General features: G+C 50.2%; 1 protein-coding gene and 1 pseudogene across 10 annotated transcripts in view; both read right to left on the minus strand.

Annotated features, from left to right (window-relative positions):
- Positions 1-2,472: 2,472 nt before the first annotated feature.
- Ssbp2-ps1 (single-stranded DNA binding protein 2, pseudogene 1) lies at positions 2,473-8,301 on the minus strand (annotated as a pseudogene).
- A 2,757-nt stretch (positions 8,302-11,058) lies between these two features.
- Agrn (agrin) overlaps positions 11,059-21,234 on the minus strand; it is a 32,902-nt gene continuing 22,726 nt past the window's right edge. For 3 of the 10 annotated variants that reach the window (XM_017593166.3, XM_017593170.3, XM_039109320.2), the window contains 25 exons: positions 21,036-21,179; positions 20,820-20,944; positions 20,641-20,746; positions 20,231-20,563; positions 19,989-20,126; positions 19,440-19,567; positions 19,210-19,324; positions 19,008-19,127; positions 18,548-18,895; positions 18,269-18,461; positions 17,899-18,114; positions 17,300-17,529; positions 17,078-17,212; positions 16,813-16,909; positions 16,564-16,728; positions 16,290-16,401; positions 16,066-16,077; positions 15,739-15,855; positions 15,400-15,592; positions 15,229-15,316; positions 15,011-15,034; positions 13,616-13,648; positions 13,105-13,329; positions 12,723-12,826; positions 11,059-12,472 (listed from right to left, as the gene is read on the minus strand). In XM_017593166.3, the coding sequence (XP_017448655.1) occupies positions 12,315-12,472; positions 12,723-12,826; positions 13,105-13,329; positions 13,616-13,648; positions 15,011-15,034; positions 15,229-15,316; positions 15,400-15,592; positions 15,739-15,855; positions 16,066-16,077; positions 16,290-16,401; positions 16,564-16,728; positions 16,813-16,909; positions 17,078-17,212; positions 17,300-17,529; positions 17,899-18,114; positions 18,269-18,461; positions 18,548-18,895; positions 19,008-19,127; positions 19,210-19,324; positions 19,440-19,567; positions 19,989-20,126; positions 20,231-20,563; positions 20,641-20,746; positions 20,820-20,944; positions 21,036-21,179 (3,659 nt within the window). In that variant the 3' untranslated portion in view covers positions 11,059-12,314. The remainder of the gene's footprint in view (positions 12,473-12,722; positions 12,827-13,104; positions 13,330-13,615; positions 13,649-15,010; positions 15,035-15,228; positions 15,317-15,399; positions 15,593-15,738; positions 15,856-16,065; positions 16,078-16,289; positions 16,402-16,563; positions 16,729-16,812; positions 16,910-17,077; positions 17,213-17,299; positions 17,530-17,898; positions 18,115-18,268; positions 18,462-18,547; positions 18,896-19,007; positions 19,128-19,209; positions 19,325-19,439; positions 19,568-19,988; positions 20,127-20,230; positions 20,564-20,640; positions 20,747-20,819; positions 20,945-21,035; positions 21,180-21,234) is intronic. The other 7 variants (XM_006239541.5, NM_175754.2, XM_017593169.3 and 4 more) reach the window with 6 other exon arrangements.

Genomic DNA, 21,234 nt, shown 5'->3' on the forward strand with positions numbered 1-21,234 from the left:
TGATGTCTGTAGTCTGTGCTACCACCAGAGGCCATGTTGATGTCCATGGTTATCACCAAAGACCATGTGGATGTCTATGGCCTGTGTTACCACTTGAATCAATGTAGATGTCTGTGGGCCATACTGCCACAGGGGGTCATGTTGGTGTCCATGGTCCATGCTGCTACTGAGGGCTATGGTGGTGTTCATGGCCTATGCTGTGGCAGAGGGCTATGTTGATGTTTGTGGTCCATCCTGCCACCAGAGACCATGTTGAGGTCTGTGGTATGTGCTGACATCAGAAGTCATGTTCTGTGCTGTCACAGAAACCATGCGGAAGTCCATGATCTGTGTTCCCACTGACTAAAGGACAAGGAAGCTTCTTTTGCTGTGGCATCAATCACACACTCAACAGTTGAGGAAAAAAGACATAACAGGCTTCTGCGACAACTCTTACTCCACCTCACAAAGCAACAGCCTAGAAGGAGGCCATTGAAGAGAATTCTGGAAAACTGTGATAAAGATGAATTATACAACTGACGGCTTCTTGTGGGGGTCAGGGTGGGGAAGGACGATGTTTTCTCTAAGGGGCTGAGAATTTAACCATGATCCAATGACTATAAAGCCAACACAAATTGGACCTGTTTTTTTGGATGAAGAGGTCATAAGGGGTGGGGCTGGGGCTACCTTGGAGGACCGGGAAGCGAATGGGATCAGGATGCATTATGTGAAATCCCTAAATAATCCATAAAAAAATATTATGTTTGAAAAAAACTCCCCCATTTTACTATTATACCTTAGGCTCATATGATTGGGGGAATTTTTGGACATACTGCCCATACTCCCGAATCTAAAGAGCCATTGGGGTTGGGGATTTGGCTCAGTGGTAGAGCACTTGCCTAGGAAGCACAAGGTCCTGGATTCGGTCCCCAGCCCCGAAAAAAAGAAAAATAAAGAGCCATTCTTTAGTAGTTTGTCTTTTCTACTTCATGGGTTCTTTTTTCCCACCCTTTATCCTCCCCCACTTCACATCCTATTACTAGAAAGAAGGATAGAGGGGGAGAGAGAGAGATCTGAACCTATTTTTTTTTTTATTTCTTCTTTGAGCACTAACAAACCACAACCAATGCCCCCGAACGACCAACAACTACCAACCCCACCTCTCAGGGCCCTCACACTTATACACCCTCTGAAAAGTTCCCAGAATTCCAAATGTCACACAATTGCAGAAACTATCTGCAGCTGGCAAAACCATGCCTCTGCTAAAGCGTGAGGCAAACCATTGTCAGCTGTTGCAGACAATCCAAAGCAGCCCCATATCCCCACACTTGGGACTAAAACGAAATCATATTCTTAGTTTCTCTCTCTCTCTCTCTCTCTCTCTCTCTCTCTCTCTCTCTCTCTCTCTCTCTCTCTCTCTCTCTCTCTCTCTCTCTCTCTCTCTCTCTCTCTCTCAAATCAAAATTCCAGAATTGTCACTATACCATTTGTAGAATTAATGGTGGGGTCCTGCGTCTACTCCACCACTGGGCTCAGGCTGCTGGGGAGGCCGGATGTGGGGAAATTGACCGCGGCTGCTTGCTTATAGGGCAGCCACAGGACACCGCGCCATGGGTGGGAAAGCACAGTCTGAGAGCGGGACACAGCTGGAGCTGGTTTGGGGCTCCCGGTCCTGCAAGGAGGCTGGGGCCATCTGGTTCTCAGGCTTTTGGGCATCCAGGTGCCGCTGGGCTGCTGGGGAAGAGCTGAGAACGGGATGGGGGCCCCGCGGGGCTGGATCTAGTCCAGGGCTAAGGGGAAAAGAGGGGGAAGCTCGGATTAGTCCTGAGGGGCGAGTCCTTGGCTTGAGCTTGGGCTGCTGCTCCTGGGAGCGCAGGGAGACTTTCTTCGGGAGATTAGATGCGGCTCCTGAAAAGAGACAGTCAGTGGTAAGGCATTTATTTAAAACATGGTGGAAAGTGGATGAGTAAAACCGTACCCCACTTCTCAGGGTGGAGCTGAGATTAAGTACGTTTTGCAGGGAGGAGTGTCTGGGAAGGAAAGTTTCCTTGGCTAAGCCTCCAGGCCTTTAGGTACCTCATTATAATGGAGATCTGTCTTGAGCCTACATGACCTGTGATTATGTCTTCTACCTGTGAAGGGGCTTGGGTCACTGCCCTTATGTAACTGATGGTCACAAATCTATGGAGGACTACGGGCTAGTGGCCGGCCTGGTTTCCTGGGAGTCAGGCAAAATGCTTACCACCCCTTCAGGGTCTCTGGGATTCAAGCCTCCTCAACAGGGAACCAGGGTGCCTTTCATTGTCCCACAACCATTCATGTGGATAAGACTATATTCCTCTTAAGACTCATGGGGCAAGCTCACCCAGGGCTCATTGGAAAACTAGATCTGTTAGGCCCAGGAGGTACTGCATTAAAATGTACATGTTATCGTAGAGTTGGTCGATTCTTCTGTACTAGGTTTGATGGCCCTCTGTATCCTAGAATACCTATTTAATCCCTAGGAGACACTGAGGAATGTGATATTAAACTGGCATTTGTAGGATTTGGCCAAGGTGTACCACCATCTGGACCCATGTTCACTCCATGCACTCCAGTGTCACCTGAAGTATTCAGTAGGGGTCTCATTGTGTCTCTATAATTCTGAAATCTGGAAGGCACCATTCCTCTTGGAGGAGGAGGAGTCATTCTCTGCATTTGTCCACACATGCTTGAATGTCCTTATTGTTGTGTGGGTCCATTCTGCTGAGGAGTAATGGTTGATTTCCTGGGACACCTCCAAGTACTTAATCAGGTACCCTCCAAAAAGGGCTTTGGACCTCCAGGATACCAAGGTGACATAAAAGGCTGAAAGAGTCCTGGTGGCACAGGACCCATAAGGGTCTGAAAACCACTGAAGGAAGACCCCAGTTCATTATGCAGAGACAAAGAGTATGCAGAAATAACAAGCATGTGGGGTCAACCATTTTCCAAAATGGCAACCCCAAAGGCGTATAGGCCTTCTTCTAGGGACTTGGAGGAACTCTCTAGAAGGGTTAGGTAATCTAAAATTTCATTGGTGGGTGCTGGGGGGGGTCACAGGTGGCCAGTGGTCTGCATTCCTATGTCATGAATGTTTAACCGTGGAATGAGATAGGACTGCCCAGCACAGATGGTCCATTCTGAGATAAGATATTTCCCCATTTTTGTGGTTACCCCCAGGCTATTCTTTGGGAGAGGGTTATGACCCTGTTTCTGGATTTTATGGTCTGTTCCTGGAGCTGGTGCCTTATGGCCTTCTTTTCAAAATCAGGCCTGGTCCTTAAAGGGAGACAAATGGGGTTTATGTTGTCCTTTCAGACCTCTTGGTATGCCATCTTCTGGGGCTTGTTTCTATAGGGCATGTGGACCATATCGCCAGAGGAACTGGCAAAGAGCTGGTAAGGTGGAGTATGCTCAAACCCCGGAAATCTCAAAAACTTGAGACCAGCATGGGTGGGCTTAACTCTCTGCTTGTTTCCATGCCTGCCTCAGAGCTCTTAACTTGGAAATCTAGCCAGGTAAAAACCTCTTCATGCTAATGAGGCATCTTAATAGCCTTAGTCTTCAGCCAATGACTTTCCCACCCTGGCTATTCTTATGCCTCTCCCCAGAACTATATAACCCTTGGTTTACCCCGAATAAAGGGTATATATTCAAACCTACCCCCGATAAAGAAATATGAACAAGTCAAGACTGTCTCAGAGAGTTGCTTCATTAAAGAAACATCAGAGAAAGCCTTCTTCATGTAAAGGAGTCATAATACCCCACCCCCACCCCCACCCCCACCCCCTGCAACCAGACCCAGCTACTGCTTGTCCCAGACTCCACTTCACCTCTTCCTGGCCTGGAAGTAGCTGCACTTGACACTCCGGAGGAAAGAGGCAGGCTGCAGACCCCACCCATTCCGGACTTTACCCTGACCTCTCTGAGCCAGTATGCTGGAGGTGTTCATTCAGACACTCACCAGGAGAGGTGGAAACCAGAACTATTTCACCCTGTCCTGTCCCAGCCAGTGTGACAGAGGTGCCCAGACACCCCAAGAGGAGAGGCAGAACTCCGCTCCACATGTTTCCTAGCATGGGGTGGGAGCTGCTACAGCACTATAGTCACAGAAGGCTTTTGCTCTGCTCGAATGTTCACAGCAATTTCTAGAGCTGTGTAATAGAGATGCTAAGATACATACCACCAAGGATGTAGGAATCCTGGTGGTTCCCCCAAAGTGATGTTTTCCCCCATCTTATCTCTGATTAAAACATACGGGCCAATTTCTGAGCTCCTCCATGTACAGTGCTAACGTCTCCCAGGCCTGGCTATTGAATGTTTCAAGCATGTTTGCTGTACATGCTTGGGCAAAGAGAAGCTCCCCATTTTCACTCCACGAGTCAAACCATCATAGCCTCCCCTTGCTCATTCTTGACATGAACCCAGAGTCCTGTGTCTCTGTCTACCATTACCTTTTCAGGGCCTTCTGATGCCCAAAGCTGTGTTGGCTTGCAATAATGGTGCTTTACCGCAGTAACAGAATCTGGTACCAGAATTGTGGTGTCCTGCTGTGATAGACCTGATTATGTTTGAGGGAGGCCTGTGGAAAGACTTCTGGAAAAACCATTAAGTGTTCAGAACACAATGAGCTGTTGCAGAAACTTAAAAGACAATGCTGAGAGCAGTGCAGATGATGGGCGGTTGACAAGTGATATTTTGAATTAAAGATTTGTGGTTCTGGCCAGTGGGAACCTAAGAATCTGCTGTGATTAACAAGAGACCAGCACCACTGGAATAAAACCTTTGCTTTTCTGGGACAATGGATGGTGGTCATTTGGGAGTGGAGAGTCAGTTATGATTAACGAGAGACCAACATCACTGAGGCAGAATCTTCTGGGAAGTGTCCAGAGGCAGCCAAGGCTCACAATGTGTAAGAGTCTCCAAGGTAGCATTGGTTTTGAAGGCATGAAGGAGTCATGGAGAGCAGTCGTGGCTGGCACTGTGCGGCTGGAGTCCTTGAAGAGAGTGTAGGAGAGGCTTTTGATAAAAGTACAGGCCAGTTGCACCAGATAACCCTGGCGTTTTTGAGATGCTGGTACCCTGGGATGGTCACCAAGGACAACAGGCATGGAATGGAGCCGGTGCGCTGCACATGGCAGGCCCGAGAGGTAGCGCTAGCTGCTCAGGCCCTTCAGAGCCCAGAGGATCACGTGTGGGTCCCAGACGTCAAGCACTGAACTCTTGACCGAGGTTTGGTTTTGTTTGAATTTGATTGTGGTTGTACTCTGGTTCTTTCTTCTGGATTAAGAAAATAGTCGACCTAGTTTGTATTTTTATAAAAACTTTGACTTTGAACTTTTAAGGATTTTTTTTTTTTAGTTTTCCAGAGATGTTGAAGTTTTAGAGACCAGATAATTTAGAGAGATTTATTTGAGATGAAACTTTTAAGGACTGTGGGACTTTTACAAATTTGTATGTTTCATATTGTGTGTATAGGTGCTGCTGAGGCCAGAAAAGGACATCCAGCCATCTGGAGCTGTGGTTTCAAGTGGTTGCAAGCCGTCTGACATAGGTGCTGCACACCAAACTCGAGTCCTCAGGAAGAACAGCACCGGCTCATAACCGTTGAGCCATCTCTCCACCCATACCCTACTTTTGCTATTGTTGTTTGAAAGGAGGTCTCATCACATAACTCTGAAACTTCCTATGTGGAACAGGCTAGCCTTGAACCCTCAGAACTCTGCCTGCCTCTGCCTCCCATGTGCTGGGATGAAAGGCGTGTGTCACTATGCCCAGCCATGCCCCCACTTTATATTTATGTGTCTGCATGTTCGGTTTTCATGTTCATATGGACATCACATGCATTCCCGGTGCTCTGGGTGTTAGAAGAGGGCATCTGATCACCGGAAACTGGAGTTAAAGATGATCATAAGCCCCTGTGTGGGTGCTAGGAACCTAACCCTGGCCCTGGGCAAGAGCAACAAGTGTTCCTAGCAGTTGAGCCATTTCTCATTCCTCTAGTCTCAACCCCCCTTTTTGGGGGATGATTTTATTGTGTAGCTCTGGATGGCCTGGAACTCAACATGCTATAGACCAAGCTGGCCTTGAGCCAGCAGAAATCTGCCTACCTCTGCCTCCTCAGAGTCGGGATTAAAGATGTGGCTCCAACCTTTGAATGAAAGGAGGTATATAGGCTCCCAGACTTCGATAGTGAAGATGCAGCTTGGCCCTCGACCTGCTGGTCACCTCCCTTGCACAGTAAGCATGATGAACAGATTTCCCCTGCCCCTCATGCTTGAGGCTCTCACTGTAATTGTTAACCTCTCCTAGTGCCAGCCTCAGATCTTCACACAGCCATGGAGAGTAAATTCATTGCTGTTATAACTTTCTCTCTTAGGAATCATTTGGGCACAGGGGCAAGGACTGATGGCTCAGCAGTTAAAGAGTGCAGGCTGTTTCTAGAAAACCTAGGTTCAATTCCTAGCACCTACATGGCAGCTTGCAACTGTCTGTAACTCCATTCCAGGGGTCCTGACACTCACACAGACATACATGAAGACAAAGCACCAATGTACATTATTAAAAAAGGCCAGGGGTGGTAGTACTCCATTAATTCCATCACTGGGGGGTTGGGCAGGGGGAAGTAGAGGCTGGTGGCTCTTTGAAAGTTCTAAGCTAGCCTGGTTTACAAAACCAGTTCCAGGATAGCCAGGGCTGTTACTCAGAGAAACTTTGTCTTGAAAACAAAACAAAACAAAAACGAAAGAAAAAAAATCACTTGGAGTCATGTCACCCTCAAAGCAACCTACAAGTATCACCAACAGTGACATTTCTTAGAGAACTCCCCTTCTCCTGGCCTTCCACGCTGCCTCTCCTTTTACCTCCCAGAATATTATGGATAAATGTGTACTCTTCAACCCTCTACAAGGTCTCAGCTCAACACAGTCCCCTTCAGACCATCAGGGACCCCCATCCAAGTCCTCCATGGCTATTTTCACCCCTGCCTGCAGCCTGCTCACCACCTTACATGGCCTGTGTTACGCCTCACCATGCTTCAGGGCCTCCTCATGAAGTCACAGCTTTCTGAGCAGTCTAGCCTAGACGTACTTAGCATATTTGCCCACTACTCCTATCTAATGCAGGGCACTGACTTGTGTTGTGCCTGGTGGCAGGACCTCAGGCCCATTGTACTCTGGCAGGAGTTGAGAGGAACCTCAGTTCTTCAGCCTTTCCTGAAGCAAGACCTGACGTGCTACAGCAATGGCCTTTCTGCCCATTCTGAGTTTTTCTGACATTCAACTGGAGCACTAAAGACACTTACACCCCTATTACAGCAATTTGATGAGGGGAGTAGGGTAGTGAATTGTTAAGACTCGTGGACTTATGTAAGGACCTCCTGGGTGAGTTACGACTATTTTCTGATTGTTGTTCATTTGAGACAAGTTCTCACTGTTCAGCTGTAGCTGGCCTGGAATTTACTATTTAGTTCAGGCTGGCCGAAAATTCAAGATCTGCCTGCTTCTGTCTCTTGAGACTAAACGTCTATGTCACCATTCCTGGCTATATAGGATTTCAGTTTAAATTTATTATGTGTATGTGTTTGTACTACTGCCCCGTGTGGTAGAAAAACATTTTGTGGAGCTGGTTCTTGTTGTTGTAAAAATATAAAAAATAGGGGTTGGGGATTTAGCTCAGTGGTAGAGCGCTTGCCTAGCAAGCGCAAGGCCCTGGGTTCGGTCCTCAGCTCCAAAAAAATTTAAAAAAGTAGGTTTGTCTTTTACCTTACTAGGTTCAGCACTGCAGTGCCCCAAGATGTCTGCTGGATATCTTAATTCTCAGTCAGCAAGTGTCTCACCCACTCTGCCCCATCCTATATCACACTGCCAAAGGCCTCTCTCTGAGACTGGCAGCAGTCTCTCTACCCATCTAGTTCCCAAGGCAGGTTTCCATGCCAGAGACACACATCCCAACTCTGTGGCGGCCCAGACCAGCCAGCGCACACTCCATTACAGTTAAATCTACACATGAAAGAACATGACACAATAACCCTTGACCCAATTGATAAGATATAATTGCCCACCTAAACATACAAAGCCCAATATACATCCATCCCTTAAAAACATTCCTAAAGGTACAATATGGAATCTTAATGTCACCAGCCATATTCTCCTGCCACGGCTTCTCTCCCTCTCCCTCCTGTCTCTTCTTCCTTTCCCGGTCCAGTCTCCTCCTCTTCCTTCAAACTTTTCTCCCGCCCATCCTTCCTTCTCGTCCAATGACAGGCCTCCTTCTATCCTGTACCTGCCTCACCTGTGACATCATCCCACAGGTTCTCCATCCACCTTTTACTCTTTTTTTTTTTTTTTTTTTTTTTTTAATCCGGTGCTGGGGACCGAACCCAGGACCTTGCTGGGGACCGAACCCAGGACCTTGCGCTTCCTAGGTAAGCGCTCTATCACTAAGCCAAATCCCCAACCCCGCTCCATCCACCTTTTATATAGGTAGGTTCTAGAGTTTGAATTCAGGTTGTCAGGATTGCATGGCAAGTTGGTTTTTTTTGTTTTGTTTTGTTTTGTTTTTTTGGTGGTAGTGGTTTAAATAAGAATGAAGAATGACCGCCATAGGCTCATATATTTAAATATTTTGTCATTAGTGAGAGGAACTGTTTGAGAAAGACTAGGAGGTGTGACCTTGTTAAAGGAAGGATATCCCTGGGGTTGGGCTTTGAGGTTTCAAAAGCCTAAGCTGGGCCCAGTGTCTCCCCACCATGATAATGGACCAAACTTCCGAAACTGTAAGCTAGCCCTACCTAAATGTTTTCCTTTGTAAGAGTTGATGTAGCTGTTGTTTCTTCACAGCAACAGAAGCACTGCTGTAATAGGCCGTCCATGCTTTTTCTTTTTTCTTTTTGTTTTTTAGTAATATGGACTTTGGATTTATAAAGCAGTTGAATGCCATAAGTGAGGCTTACTCGGCAATACCGGAAGGAGCACAGAAAACAGTGGTGCTGAGATGATGAACCGTGGGGGACTGGCTCAAGAGGCTTCAGAGAATATTCGTATGTGGCTGCTTTTTGCCCTTGTCCGAAGTCTGCCTCGGGCTAAACTGAAGAGTTCTGGGTTGGCATTAGCAGAGGAAATGTCAAATAGCCTAGGACCGACTCTGTCATGTGTTATTAGTGTTCACTCTTATAGAGAAAGATCTATAATGAAAAGAAGCAAGCTGAGCAAGAAAAACAAAATATACATACAGTTCAGGGAGAAAAGGGGCGCCAGGAAGTGGGATGGAGGTAAGTCCTGTATTCAAGGAGATAAAAAGATTAAAGTCTGATGTTGGATAGAATAAAGGGAGTAGTGATCTCAGGGCATGACCCTACCCAGCCAGGGTCTATACAGAGAGTTCCAGAATGGCCAAGCTTAGAGGTAGTGAAGGAAGCCATTAAAAACAAAATGTATTTGAACAAGGGGGCCATTTTCCAGGCCCAGCAATCAGCAGAATTTGCCACATAGTTCAAACTTTAGAGTCAAGAATAGAAGAAAGGGGTTATAGAATCTCCCTCCACGGCTAAGGAAAGCCATTGAGGCCAAGTATGTGTCAGGGGTGTCCCTGTATGGAGGCCTAGAGAGGCCATTGTGTGAAGCTGTAAATGTGAAGCCTTGAAGATCCGAGATGTTGGAAATGCCACAATGGAGGGATACCTGCTGCGGAGAGCTGCTAACAGGGAGTGGCCAGCCCAAGAGAAAGAAGTGTGTTATGATCAACAAAGATAAAAGGAGTTGGAGATCTGAAGATTACTTTAACATCGGACGTGACGTTAGACAGTTGCCCAGCTAGCTTTGGTATTGTTTTGGTATTTCCTCACTATGCTCTGTTAGAATGGTAATGTAGAGCCTGTGCCACTGTATGTTGGAAGTTATGTGATCTGGTTTTTCATTTTGATTTATTTTATAGGGAATAACAGTTGAGATTGCATGAGTCCCAAAAGAGACTTTAAATTTTTAAACAGGGTTGATACTGTGGTGGACTGGGGACTTTTGAAGTTGGACTAAATGTGTTTTGTGTTATATGGCTACACGCCTATGGGGGCCAAGGAGTGGAATGAGGAATGAGTAAAAATGGCCCCCATAGGCCCATAGAGTGGCACTCTATGGAGATAAAGCTTTGTTGGGGTAGGTGTGGATTTGTTGAAGGAGTGTGTCATTAGGGGCAGGCTTTGAGGTCTCAAATGCTCAAGCCAGGCCTAGTATGATTGTCTCTTCCTCTTGCCTGCGAATCGAGATGTAAAACTCTCAGCTCCTTCTCCAGCACCCTGTCTGTCTGCATGCCACCACGCTTTCTGCTACGGCGATAACAGGTTCTGAAACTGTAAGCCAGCCCCATGGAATGTTTTCCTTTATAAGAGTTGTGTGGTCATGGTGTCTCTTCATAGCAATAGAAACCCTAAGATTCTGAGGTCATGGTCTCTTTTCACAGCAATAAAACACTAAGACAGACTTTATCAACACAAAATCAGAATAGCATGATTTTAAATTTAAGTCACGAGTTCAAGGAGCCACTGAGCCAACTGTACAACCTCTTTTCTCTTCCTGATCTTAGGGGGAGCTTCAACATCTTGAAGACTTCCTACTTATATATTTTCGGAGGTGCCAGTGATCAGAATTTCTTTCTCAGGGCTTCCTAGTTAATGTCTCCCACCATATACATCTGAGCCAGAAAAAGGGCTGCCTGGCTACTATTCTAGCTCATATATTTCCACAAAGGCATGTTTACCCTATTTGCCTGGTTTTATCCTCCATGCAACCACTAGCTCCCTTCCTTACAACATGCTCATACACAGATACACTGTAGCTTTGCTGCCCAAGAATGGTACCCTTTGAGTTAGCCCTCACACATATCCTGTGCCCACCCCACTTCCAGCATTACATGCTCAACATGTAAGGCAGCTCAGCCAAAAGGAATGGTGGATTCCCAGTTCATGTTCTACTTTCTCCACTGAGGGACAGGAGAGCTTGAAGTCTGTGCCTCCTGAACGTGAGCAAGAAGCCAGCAGGCTGGTAAGTACAAACACAGTCCCCATTTTAAGGTTTTCAGACTTTATTTCATGGTATTTGACATTGACACATACTGGAGTTAGTAACAAGATACCATGCAGTTCCCTCTAGCCTTGATCACCGAAGCAGGAAGAAGGTCAGACTGCCCCCATCCCAGATTTGTCTGGTTTTTCTCCCGAGATGACTGTGCTGGACATTAAAGATAGGGGATGGAGGAGCAGACAGTTGCTTCAGTTTCAGTCATTTTTGGCTCTATAGTCATCTCTGCCATTCTAGTACCTGCCCTTGGCTGGACACCCGGCAGTAACTGTCACTCAAACAAGGATGACCATCGTTACAGTGGACCAACTGTGGGTTGCCCTCACGTTAGACCAATTAAAGTTTGCTGTGCGTTAGAACAGGAATGACCGCACTTCCACATCAGAAATCAAACAAAATCAATGGTTGAAGAATATAGTTAGGAGTCTGGCTGGACATCTTTGAGAGACAGATGTAGCTGGCTGCTTAGGCAGGTAAGCAATGGAGGTCAACCACATCCCGTAGTGACGCACTCCCTCTTAGGGATTCCTAAGTGGCCTGATGTTTTGGGGAAAGGATGACCATGTTCAGGGTAACTGAGTAGGTGGGGAAGGCCAACTGAGGACCAGCCAGGACAACCTAGATGGAGCCTGGCTTCTGTTTACAGCCTCCAGGGACAGGCAAACACATTTTGGGAAGTAAGATGATGCCCCAATTATCAGGTTTTTTATATCACAGTATTGTCACAGGGAGCACTAGGGGTCCAGGCTAGCTTGGGGTGAGGCTGGCCCTTAGCACACACAGGAGAGCAGCTTAAGTGGGAACCTACAAAGGACCCAATGTTACTTGGTTTAATGAAGGGCCCCCTCAACCCCAACAGCACCCTCCTGCTCAGGGATACAGTTCTCATCCAATAACACATTAATAACACACAAACAGGGCCTAGCAATGGGCCAGGAGACCCAAAGGACCAATACAAGTGGACAGGTAGGAACATACAGTGCAAGGGGCTGAGGCACGGTACCTTAGGCAGAGGAGTGTGTCCTAAGGCTGCCTTCAAAGCCCAGGGCTCTAGGTGCTACGGTCTACTTAAGAGTCCCTTAGCACCACTTTGTCTCTGCAGCACAGCTGCCCGGACGGAAAGGAGGCCAGGCCAGCAGTCCTTCTGGCCAACGTGCAGTCAAAAAAATCATATAAAAATGCAACAAGTTTACAAAAATAGAAAATAATTACAGTAGGGAAGGTGGCAGCTCTGGTGGCAGCTCAGGGAGTGGGGCAGGGTCTTAGCTCTGGTTTGGTGACAGCGTCCTCCAGCAGATGCAACTGGCGATGGCCCACTACCACGTCCCGCAGACAGCCCACAAAACCTGTGCCATAGGCCTTGGGTAGAGCCTGCCCCACAGGAAGCTTCTGCAGGCCTCCTACAGGACAGAGAGAAGATTAGCAGGTGCTGAAGCCAACATATGGGGCCCACCAGCACCTGAATACCAGTGGGGTGCTATGCATGTGCACAGACTAAGATCCGCAAGGTTAATGAAGAAGAGGGCACTGCCCTGCCCTGGAGAGTCCACCCCATTTGTTATCTAGATGGGCCACTTCAGATGTCAGCTCTAGGAGAATCTACCTATCATACAGTTTGAGACCCTCCCCTGGCCAGTTCCAAACACTCACCAAGCCACAGGGCTCCATCTGTGTCCAGTTGCGTGGCACCCAATGGGGAAGATCCAGTCACAGGGGCTTCATTGCCCACCTGAAGGGAACCTTCCCTGTGCTCCCTAGGGGATGGGTGGGACAAAGCTGTCAAGAGCATCCTCCCTACCTCCTCTAGGACCTAGAACCACATTTTCTCCATCACATGCCCTGTAGGTACCGCACCCCGAAGGTAACACTCTGTGTTATCCCGGCAGGCAGCGGCTGACTGCTTCTCCCATGTCGTCTTACGTTCCCTCTTCCCCTTCTCACTAACAGGCCCGAGTCAGGCTGCCAGTGACCACGGACTCAGCTAAGAAAGTTCATCCACCACCCACCGCTGTTCTCAGGGGGCTTCACTCACCTGTGAGCCCTGATTCGAAGCCAGCGGTTGGTGTTGACCTTCACAGTGGAGCGCAGCACAACTGGCTGGGAACCTAGGTCATAGCTCAGTTGCAGGTGCCCGTCCACGATGGCCAGGGCCATGTAATCTGCACGTTCTGCAGCCTTGCCAATCCACAGCACCAGCCCCTGAGTGGCCTCAGTGCGTAAGCTCAGTTCAAAGTGGTTGCTCTGCAGTGCCTTCTCACTGAAAAGCAAAAGGGTGGGTCAAGGGCTGCCAGGGTAGTAGGCAATGGAGTCGGGTGGGTGAGGGCGCTGTTAGAGCACAAAAGCTTAAGCTACTATCACAGAGGCCAGAAGCTGGTGATCAGACCCAGGCAACTGGCTGGGCAGGGCAACACCAACAATTCGACAAAGGAGAGATGGTGGTAGACACGGTCAACTGGACAAAGTTGGTGAGAGAGGTGGCAGACGAGAGGCAAGCACCTGGCAACGTAATGAGCTGGGTCTCTCAAGTACTGCCATGTGCTTACCTGAAAAGGGCCCGGGAATCCAGAGTTTCAGGGCTTAGAAGCAGGAAGAGAGGGAAGCAGTAAGCAGGAGACAAGACAGGCTGAATGCAGGCCAAAATCCCCTTTGTCAACATGTGCAGATGAGAGGCAGAGCAAGCATAACTCCAGAGTGTCAATGGCCCTTCCCACAAAGGGCTCTGGCAGTGACCCTTATGTAATATGTATGTTGGGGACATGCCCTGATGGGTAGTTAGTACAAGGAGAGAGGCATTGGTGATATGGAATCACAAAGGTGTTCTGATGGCAGCAGCCTTGGAGATGACCTAGCATATATATATGACCATGTCTGTGCGCGTGCATGCACACACACACACACCCACACACACACCACAGACACACACACACACCACATACATACACACCCACCCACCCACACACCACAGACACACACACACACCACATACATACACACACACACCACATACACACACACACACACACCACAGACACACACACACACCACATACATACACACACACACCACATACATACACACACACACCACAGACACACACACACACCACAGACACACACACACACACCACATACACACACACACACCACAGACACACACACACACCACATACATACACACACCACATACACACACACACACACACACCACAGACATACACACCCACACACCACATACACACACACACCACAGACACATACACACCAAATAAATACACACACACCACAGACATACACACACATACCACAGACACACACACACACACACCACAGACACACACACACCAGACACACACACACACACCACAGACACACACACACCAGACACACACACACACCACATACATACACACACACACCACAGACACACACACACCACATACATACACACACACACACCACAGACACACACACCACAGACACACACACACCCCACAGACACACACACACACAACAGACACACACTTGCATACATAATTCACACATCTATACAAACTCACATTTACATACACAGGTGCACGTCGAAAGCACATATGGGCATATGTAGATACAATACATACATACATACATACATACCCACAAATCAGATACAACCCAAGTACATACCGAGTACATACCAAGTACATACACATAGAAACATGTATACACAAGCACAAAATCACACTTGCAATGGAGCCTCAGTGGTGTGGGTGAATCCTAGGTAGAGGACTGATCACTTCCAAGGCAGGAAGCTGAGCCTGACAGGGTATGAACAGGCCCCGATCCCATTCTCCATCCAGGGTAGAAATTCTACCTTCAATAGGGCTCAAGACTGTGATGCTGGGAGCAAAGCATGGACATGAGTGAGTGCCAAGGCATGACTAGAGCCAAGAGCCTACTTACGCTGGGATCTCATTGGTCAGCTCGCTTGTAAACAAAGAGACAGAGATAGTGAGAATGAAGTGGGTAGAGTAGATTCTGGGCCTTCCCTCCGGGCCAGAGCTGAGAGGGATGTGGAGAATCTAACACCCATACCCTGCATGGCATGCACAGACAGGACCAGACAAGACAGCCGAGGGTAGAGGGTAGAAGGGAGTGCCTGGCTCCTGACTGCATGTTACCTCTCAATCACAGCATTGAGGTATTCGATGTAGGTCCGCCCATCAAAGGCCAGTGTTTCTAGGTCCCCCACTGACTTCTCAACTAGCCCTGGGAGACAGATGGGATGAAATGGGCCTCAGGTGAGATCTCCAAGCCACGTCAAGTCTCAGCCCTGGGCTGCCAGTGCTCACCCTTTTCGCAGTGCAGCCCAGAGAAGCCCCCAGGACACAGGCATTCATAAGTGGCTTCCCTCGGGACACACGAGCCCCCATTAAGGCAGGGGTTGCCCAAGGCCTGGGTACAAGGGTGGTCTGCAAAAGGTGAGACATCTACTGCCCGCAACACATGCTCCTGAGTCAGCAGTTGATGGCCTCTTAGAGACACCTGAAGAAGAGAGGAGGGAGCACCTTAGTCATGTCTGCTACCTTCTCTGATGAGACAACCCCCACCTGGGACGTAATCCCCACATACAATGACCCTCTCCACCCCACTGTGGCTATGTGGTTTGTGGCTGGTGCCCATCTCCATACCAGCTGGATGACACCATTGAAGCCAGAGGACACTGCAGCCCCCCTGGCCAGCTTGCTGAAGTCAGGAGCTCCCCCAATATAGAGAGGCTCCTTGAGGTTGAGCATGGTGTGCGGAACCTATAGGAGGCATGGGGTAAAGGGTCAATGTCTGATCCACCCACTGGCCTGAAGTATGCCCAACTGCTTGATGCCCCACACCCACCCCTCACTATCTAGGAGGCGGCATTAATCACACAGAAATGGCAGACTAGGTCTTAGTGGGAAAGGGCTACTCTAGGAATGGGTACAAGAGATGGTGAGTTGAGCTGGGTAAGAGGCCAACAGTACCTTGCGGGATTTCTGACATCCGGAGAGCAGGTGGGGGGATTGCAGAGCAAGAGCCAGAGAGCAGTGGGAGCAAAAAGGAGACAGACCGAGGCACAGGGCAGACAGAGAAAACAGTTCTGTGAGAGGTGGCTATCAGTGTCTGTGAAGCCCCCAGGGAGGAGGAAGGGAAGTGGTGGGACTGGGGTGTGGGAGGTCTAGACCTTCCTCATGCACTGGATGCTCACCGGAGATTCCCCTAGCACACGGGGACCATCACCCACTTGAAGGGCACCCTTGCGGCCATTTCGTTCCAGGAATACCCTGACCCAGGTTCCCAGGGCTATGGGCTCTTTGCTCCTGCAAAAAGGTATGAGTAGGCTTTGGTCTTTGCTCACCCAGAGCTCAAGAGGCACTAGCACATAACCCTGGTATAGATACCGTCATCCCAACCAGGTAGTCCTTTAGGTCCACCTTGTGATCTGTGTAGAATGTCTAGGGCCAACCCTGGTTAATGCCCACCTGATGACTGCAGCCCCCTTGCCAAGGTCATAGCAGAACTCTAGGTGCCGGTTATGCAGGGCCAGGGATACAAAGTCCCCCTTGCCATCTGTCTTCTGCCCATTGTAGAGGAGTAAGCCACTGGGCCCACGAGCCAAGAACACCATCTCCAGCGCCATCTTCTCCCTGGGGTCACGTGGAGTTGTGGGAGCGTGTCATGGTCTCCTCATCAGGTTAGCTCCCTTCCCTTAATCCTCCTGCCCTACTAACCCTAGGTCTCTCTCGAAGGTGTGCAAGCCTTTCAGTTCCAGGTAGGAGAAGCCATTAAAGTCAGCCAGGAAGGGCCGGGAGCCAGCAGTCTCCAGGACTATGGAGGGCCAAACAGATGTCAAAACAAGATTGCAGGCCCTGGTTTCCCTACTACTGTATCTAAATGATCAAATACAACCCTAACCGGATCATATACCAGACCCCAAATCAACCCATGAATGTGACTGTAACCCCTCATCCTTCCCCAGCAGCTCTTTGACCTCACCTGTCTGACAGAAGGTACCACTGCGTCCCAGGGGGCACTCGCACTTGGCCCCACCGCTGGAAAGCACACGACAGGGGGCTGCCCCATGGCAGGGGTTCGGCTGGCAGGGGCTCTTTTCATCTGCACAAGTTGGGCCTGAGGGGAGATTGGATGGGGGTTCCAGGAAACATGAGTCTTCCCACAACATCTAGATTCCTCCCCGGGCACCAGGCTAGTTCTCACCAAAGCGGCCAGGCGGGCACTGACAGAGGAACATGCCAGCCTCCAGTGCCTGGCATAGGGCCCCACCATGGCAGGGGTTAGGTAAGCACGGATGGTCTCCACATTCTCCCACACCAGAGCTTTGAACCGCAGCCCTCTGCCAGTCGCTAAGCTCCAGCTGCTGATTGTTGATATCCAGCATACGAATGCATCCTTTCAGGCCAACGCCCACAGAGGTCCGATCAAGCACCCTGATACCAGAGGGGGTCAGTCAGAGGCACCCTCTCACAGTCAGCTGTAATACTTACATGCCCCATAAACCATGGCTAGGGATCCGGAATGCCCCATGCCTACTCTCTTTATTGTGTCCACAGGGTGGCCAGCTCAGTGACAAGACAGAATTGGGAGGTGGGTATAAGGGTCAAGGGTCAGGGCTGAAGGTCAGGGATAGCCACCTTCACAGGTCTCATCAAAGGTAGTACGGCCAGAACAGATAGAGGGCCAGAAGATTGGTCAAGGTCAAAGTTACAGCCACCATCCGCACCCATTCCTCTACTACCCATCATTTGTCACAGAGTCAGAGACCAGGGGCCCAGCCAGGCCCAGCCTACTCTGCTCACATGGCAACTTGTTCTTCTGGGATACCACCCACATAGAGGTTCGTGTCCAAGTTGAGGCCATCGGTGCCACTGGGACTTTCACCTACAACAGGAGTCTCGCCATCCACAGAAAGTGTGCCCTGACGCCAATGCCGTGACAACTCGAGGCGGTGCCACCGTCCTGGTTCCACTGGCACTAAGCTCGTTAGCACTGCTGGCCCTGAGCCTGTGTCAAACCTAGACATGGGAGTCTGTGCTCAGGATGTTGGTCCAGGCCTACCTCACCTCGCCCACGGCCCACAGGATTTCATTCCCTAGATTCACGGGGTCTGGGTTGATCTCTGCCACCGTACTATATCTGCCCATGTACTACCCCATCCACCGTGCCCACCTGAACTGCACACGCCCATCCAACAGAGCCAGAGCCAGGAAATCTTTGCCACGTGCATTGCCATTGTAGAGTAGCAGTCCCTCTGTCTCCAAAGCCCGGAATTCCAGTGCTAGGCGCAGTGTGTGGTAGGCTCGGAGGGTGGGGAAGGCCAAGAAGGAGTGGCCCTTAAAAGCTGGCATGGAGGGGGGTTGTACTGCAGAAGACAGACAGAGTTAAACCTACGACCCTGCTATACCCTCTGGCCATAACCCCAAACCCTCTAGCAATGGGTGACCTCACCTTTCTCACAGACAGAGCCACCCCTGCCTGCAGTACAGCTGCAGGTGAAACCCTTGCCAGAATCCTGGTCCTGGCAGGTACCTCCATGGAGGCAAGGTTGGGAATCACAGGACTTTGAGGGCTGTTGATGGCCTGGGGTCCGAGGCCGGTCCATGTTGGTGGCAGTGGTTGGTGGCCGGCGAGTGGTTGGTGGTGCTGTAGTTCTGCCAACAGGCCGGCTGGTGTGACTGGGGTAGACTCGTGGGGTGACGGAAGAGGCCGGCAGTCGGCTCACAGTGGTGGCTCTGGCTGTGGCCATAGCAGCTGTAGTTCCTGTTGCAGCTCCCGTAAAGAAAGTGGGAAACCAGTCTACAGGGAAGGGTAACTGTCAAGTATGCAGGCCACAGGGCATACAAAGTATTGTTGAGGTATGGAGGCTAGAAGGAAGGACAGGCAGGATGAGACCTAACCTGGTACTCACCAAAGTCTAAGAATCGCACATGTTCCTGCAGAGGCCTCCTCACTGCCAGGGCCCATGGCCTAGATACCTGGATCTGTCGGAGCAAGGCCTGACCCACATCTGATGCCTGGAAGGCTGTGGCTGGGGAGAGGAGGGTCCTGAGCATGACCTGGCTCCCTGTAGTCCATACCCATCATCTCCCGTGAGGGGAACAGGGGCTTACTAGGGTCAAAGTGAACGTCCACAATGGCGCGGACCAACTTGCCAGGCCCCAGTTCCCGTAGGCGGACACTCCAGAAGTCCTTCTTGACGTCTGAATTCCGGAACAGGTCGTCCAGCTGTGAGCAGGTAATGGGTGAGGGCACAAGGCACTGTCTAAACCCATTTAAGATTGATTCACTTAAGCCAGTCATCTGGGTGTGTCCTAAACGAACAACCCACAAACCCTCATACCGTGCTTTCAATGCTCCTTGCGGTCTCCCCAAACAACTCTGACTTGGGGTCAGCCATCTCAGGTGTGTAGAACAGTTCCTGTCCCTCGACCCCCTCAAGCTCCAGCACGCCCTGGAATGCCTTGGTAGCTGTGGGGGAGGGGCAGTGAGGCCCTGCCAATGCCATCTAGCCTCCGAGGCAGCCACAGAAGCAAGGCCCACAGCAAGCCATGTGGGGTGCAGGGCGGGGGGTGTTAGTCAGATGACCATGGGGTTAGTAAGTGGGAACCCCAGGGCTGGGCTGGCGTCAGTTACCAGGCAATTCCTAGGAGCAGGTGCCCCAAGCTGGCTTGCAAGGAGAAAGATGGGTTAGGTATCGGGTCCTTGGCACACATGCATATTCAATGGTTGAAACCAGAGTGCATGTGTGTGCCAAACTTAATCCCCCCACACACTCGAAGTGCTGGAGCCAGAACACCATAACCTTATACCGACCTGCTGCCGAGGGGTGAAGACAGCACTCCTATCTATGCTGTTCCTCAAGCTCATCCCTTCCCCAAGGTTCACTTACCAGGACAGTTGGAGCCTTCGGAGTCCAGTGAGGGTGTCTTGCCATCTGAGCAGCAGCCCAAAGGTGAGTTGTAGCAGGAAGCCCTCTCGATGGGTGGCCCATGGGTCACCACAATGCTGCCCACCGGGGGCTCAAGTCCTGGGGAAATGTAGTCTAAGCGCAGCCCTGGGGAGGAGCCACTCTTGGGCTCTGCCCCCACATCACCCTCAGACCTGCCCACAAGTCCCTGAGGCCCGGCTCACCCCCAGACCCGCCCCCACTGGCCTCCTCATCTCCACTCAGTTCCTCGTCGCCACTCCCATTGGCGCTGCCGGATTCACTGAAGATTGATGTTGCGAGACTGGTTACGTCAGAGGCTGCTGCTGTAGGGGGCACGGTCAGCACAGGCCACGCGGTGCTTCTGGGGATGCTGACTGTGGTGTGAGGTGATATGGGTAATGGGGTGGGCCAATCATGGGTAGTACTGCCGGGAGACAGAGGAAGGCTGTTGTGGGGAAATGGCAGCGTCTTGCTCAGGATATGCCTTGGGGTAGTCATAGATGCAGATGTTGGGGAAGCCCCAGGAGTAACACTCTCTGCAAAAAGAAGGATGTTAGGGGCTCGAGTCAACAGGGCTGGGTCCTTCTGGTTTGTTTTAGTCCTAGGTCCTCACCCTGGCAGGGACCAAGACTCTGAGTGGAGATGTCCAGACGCTGGCGGCAGGCAATGGCCTTCAGCTGGCATTCATTGCCATATGTCACACCGTCTGATCCGCAGACCTGGAGTACAGGGAAAGGATGCTTGGGAAAGGCCTCCTTATCCCCAATACCCTCTACATAGTTCACTCCTTACCTTGGTAGAGTTAGCCTCTGGACATGTGAGGGTTGGGCAGATACATTGGGCAAAACCAGCCTTCTCTACGCAGGAGGCCCCGAACTCGCAGTGTATCTCCACACAAGTCACAGGTGTCATGGGATCTGGCACAGGGATAAAAACATTCCTGCTAACTCAGGTACTCCCACCCTCAGTACAGGGAACCCTAAGGTCAGCACCAGCTCCTGCCCTCACCTGCTTCACAGCCTAGATGGCCCAGGACTTGACCATCTGGACACTGTCCACACTTGGGACCAGCCACACCAGGCCTACAGGAACACAATCCAGTCATCTGTTCACAGTCATCCCTTACGGCACCCCGAGGGTCGCAGCTGCAGGCTGGGAGAGTGGGAGGGAAGAATTCATGGTTTGTACCTAGAAAAGTTTCCCTACT

The sequence above is a fragment of the Rattus norvegicus genome, chromosome 5, assembly GCF_036323735.1.
Source record: "Rattus norvegicus strain BN/NHsdMcwi chromosome 5, GRCr8, whole genome shotgun sequence".
Lineage (NCBI taxonomy): Eukaryota > Metazoa > Chordata > Mammalia > Rodentia > Muridae > Rattus > Rattus norvegicus.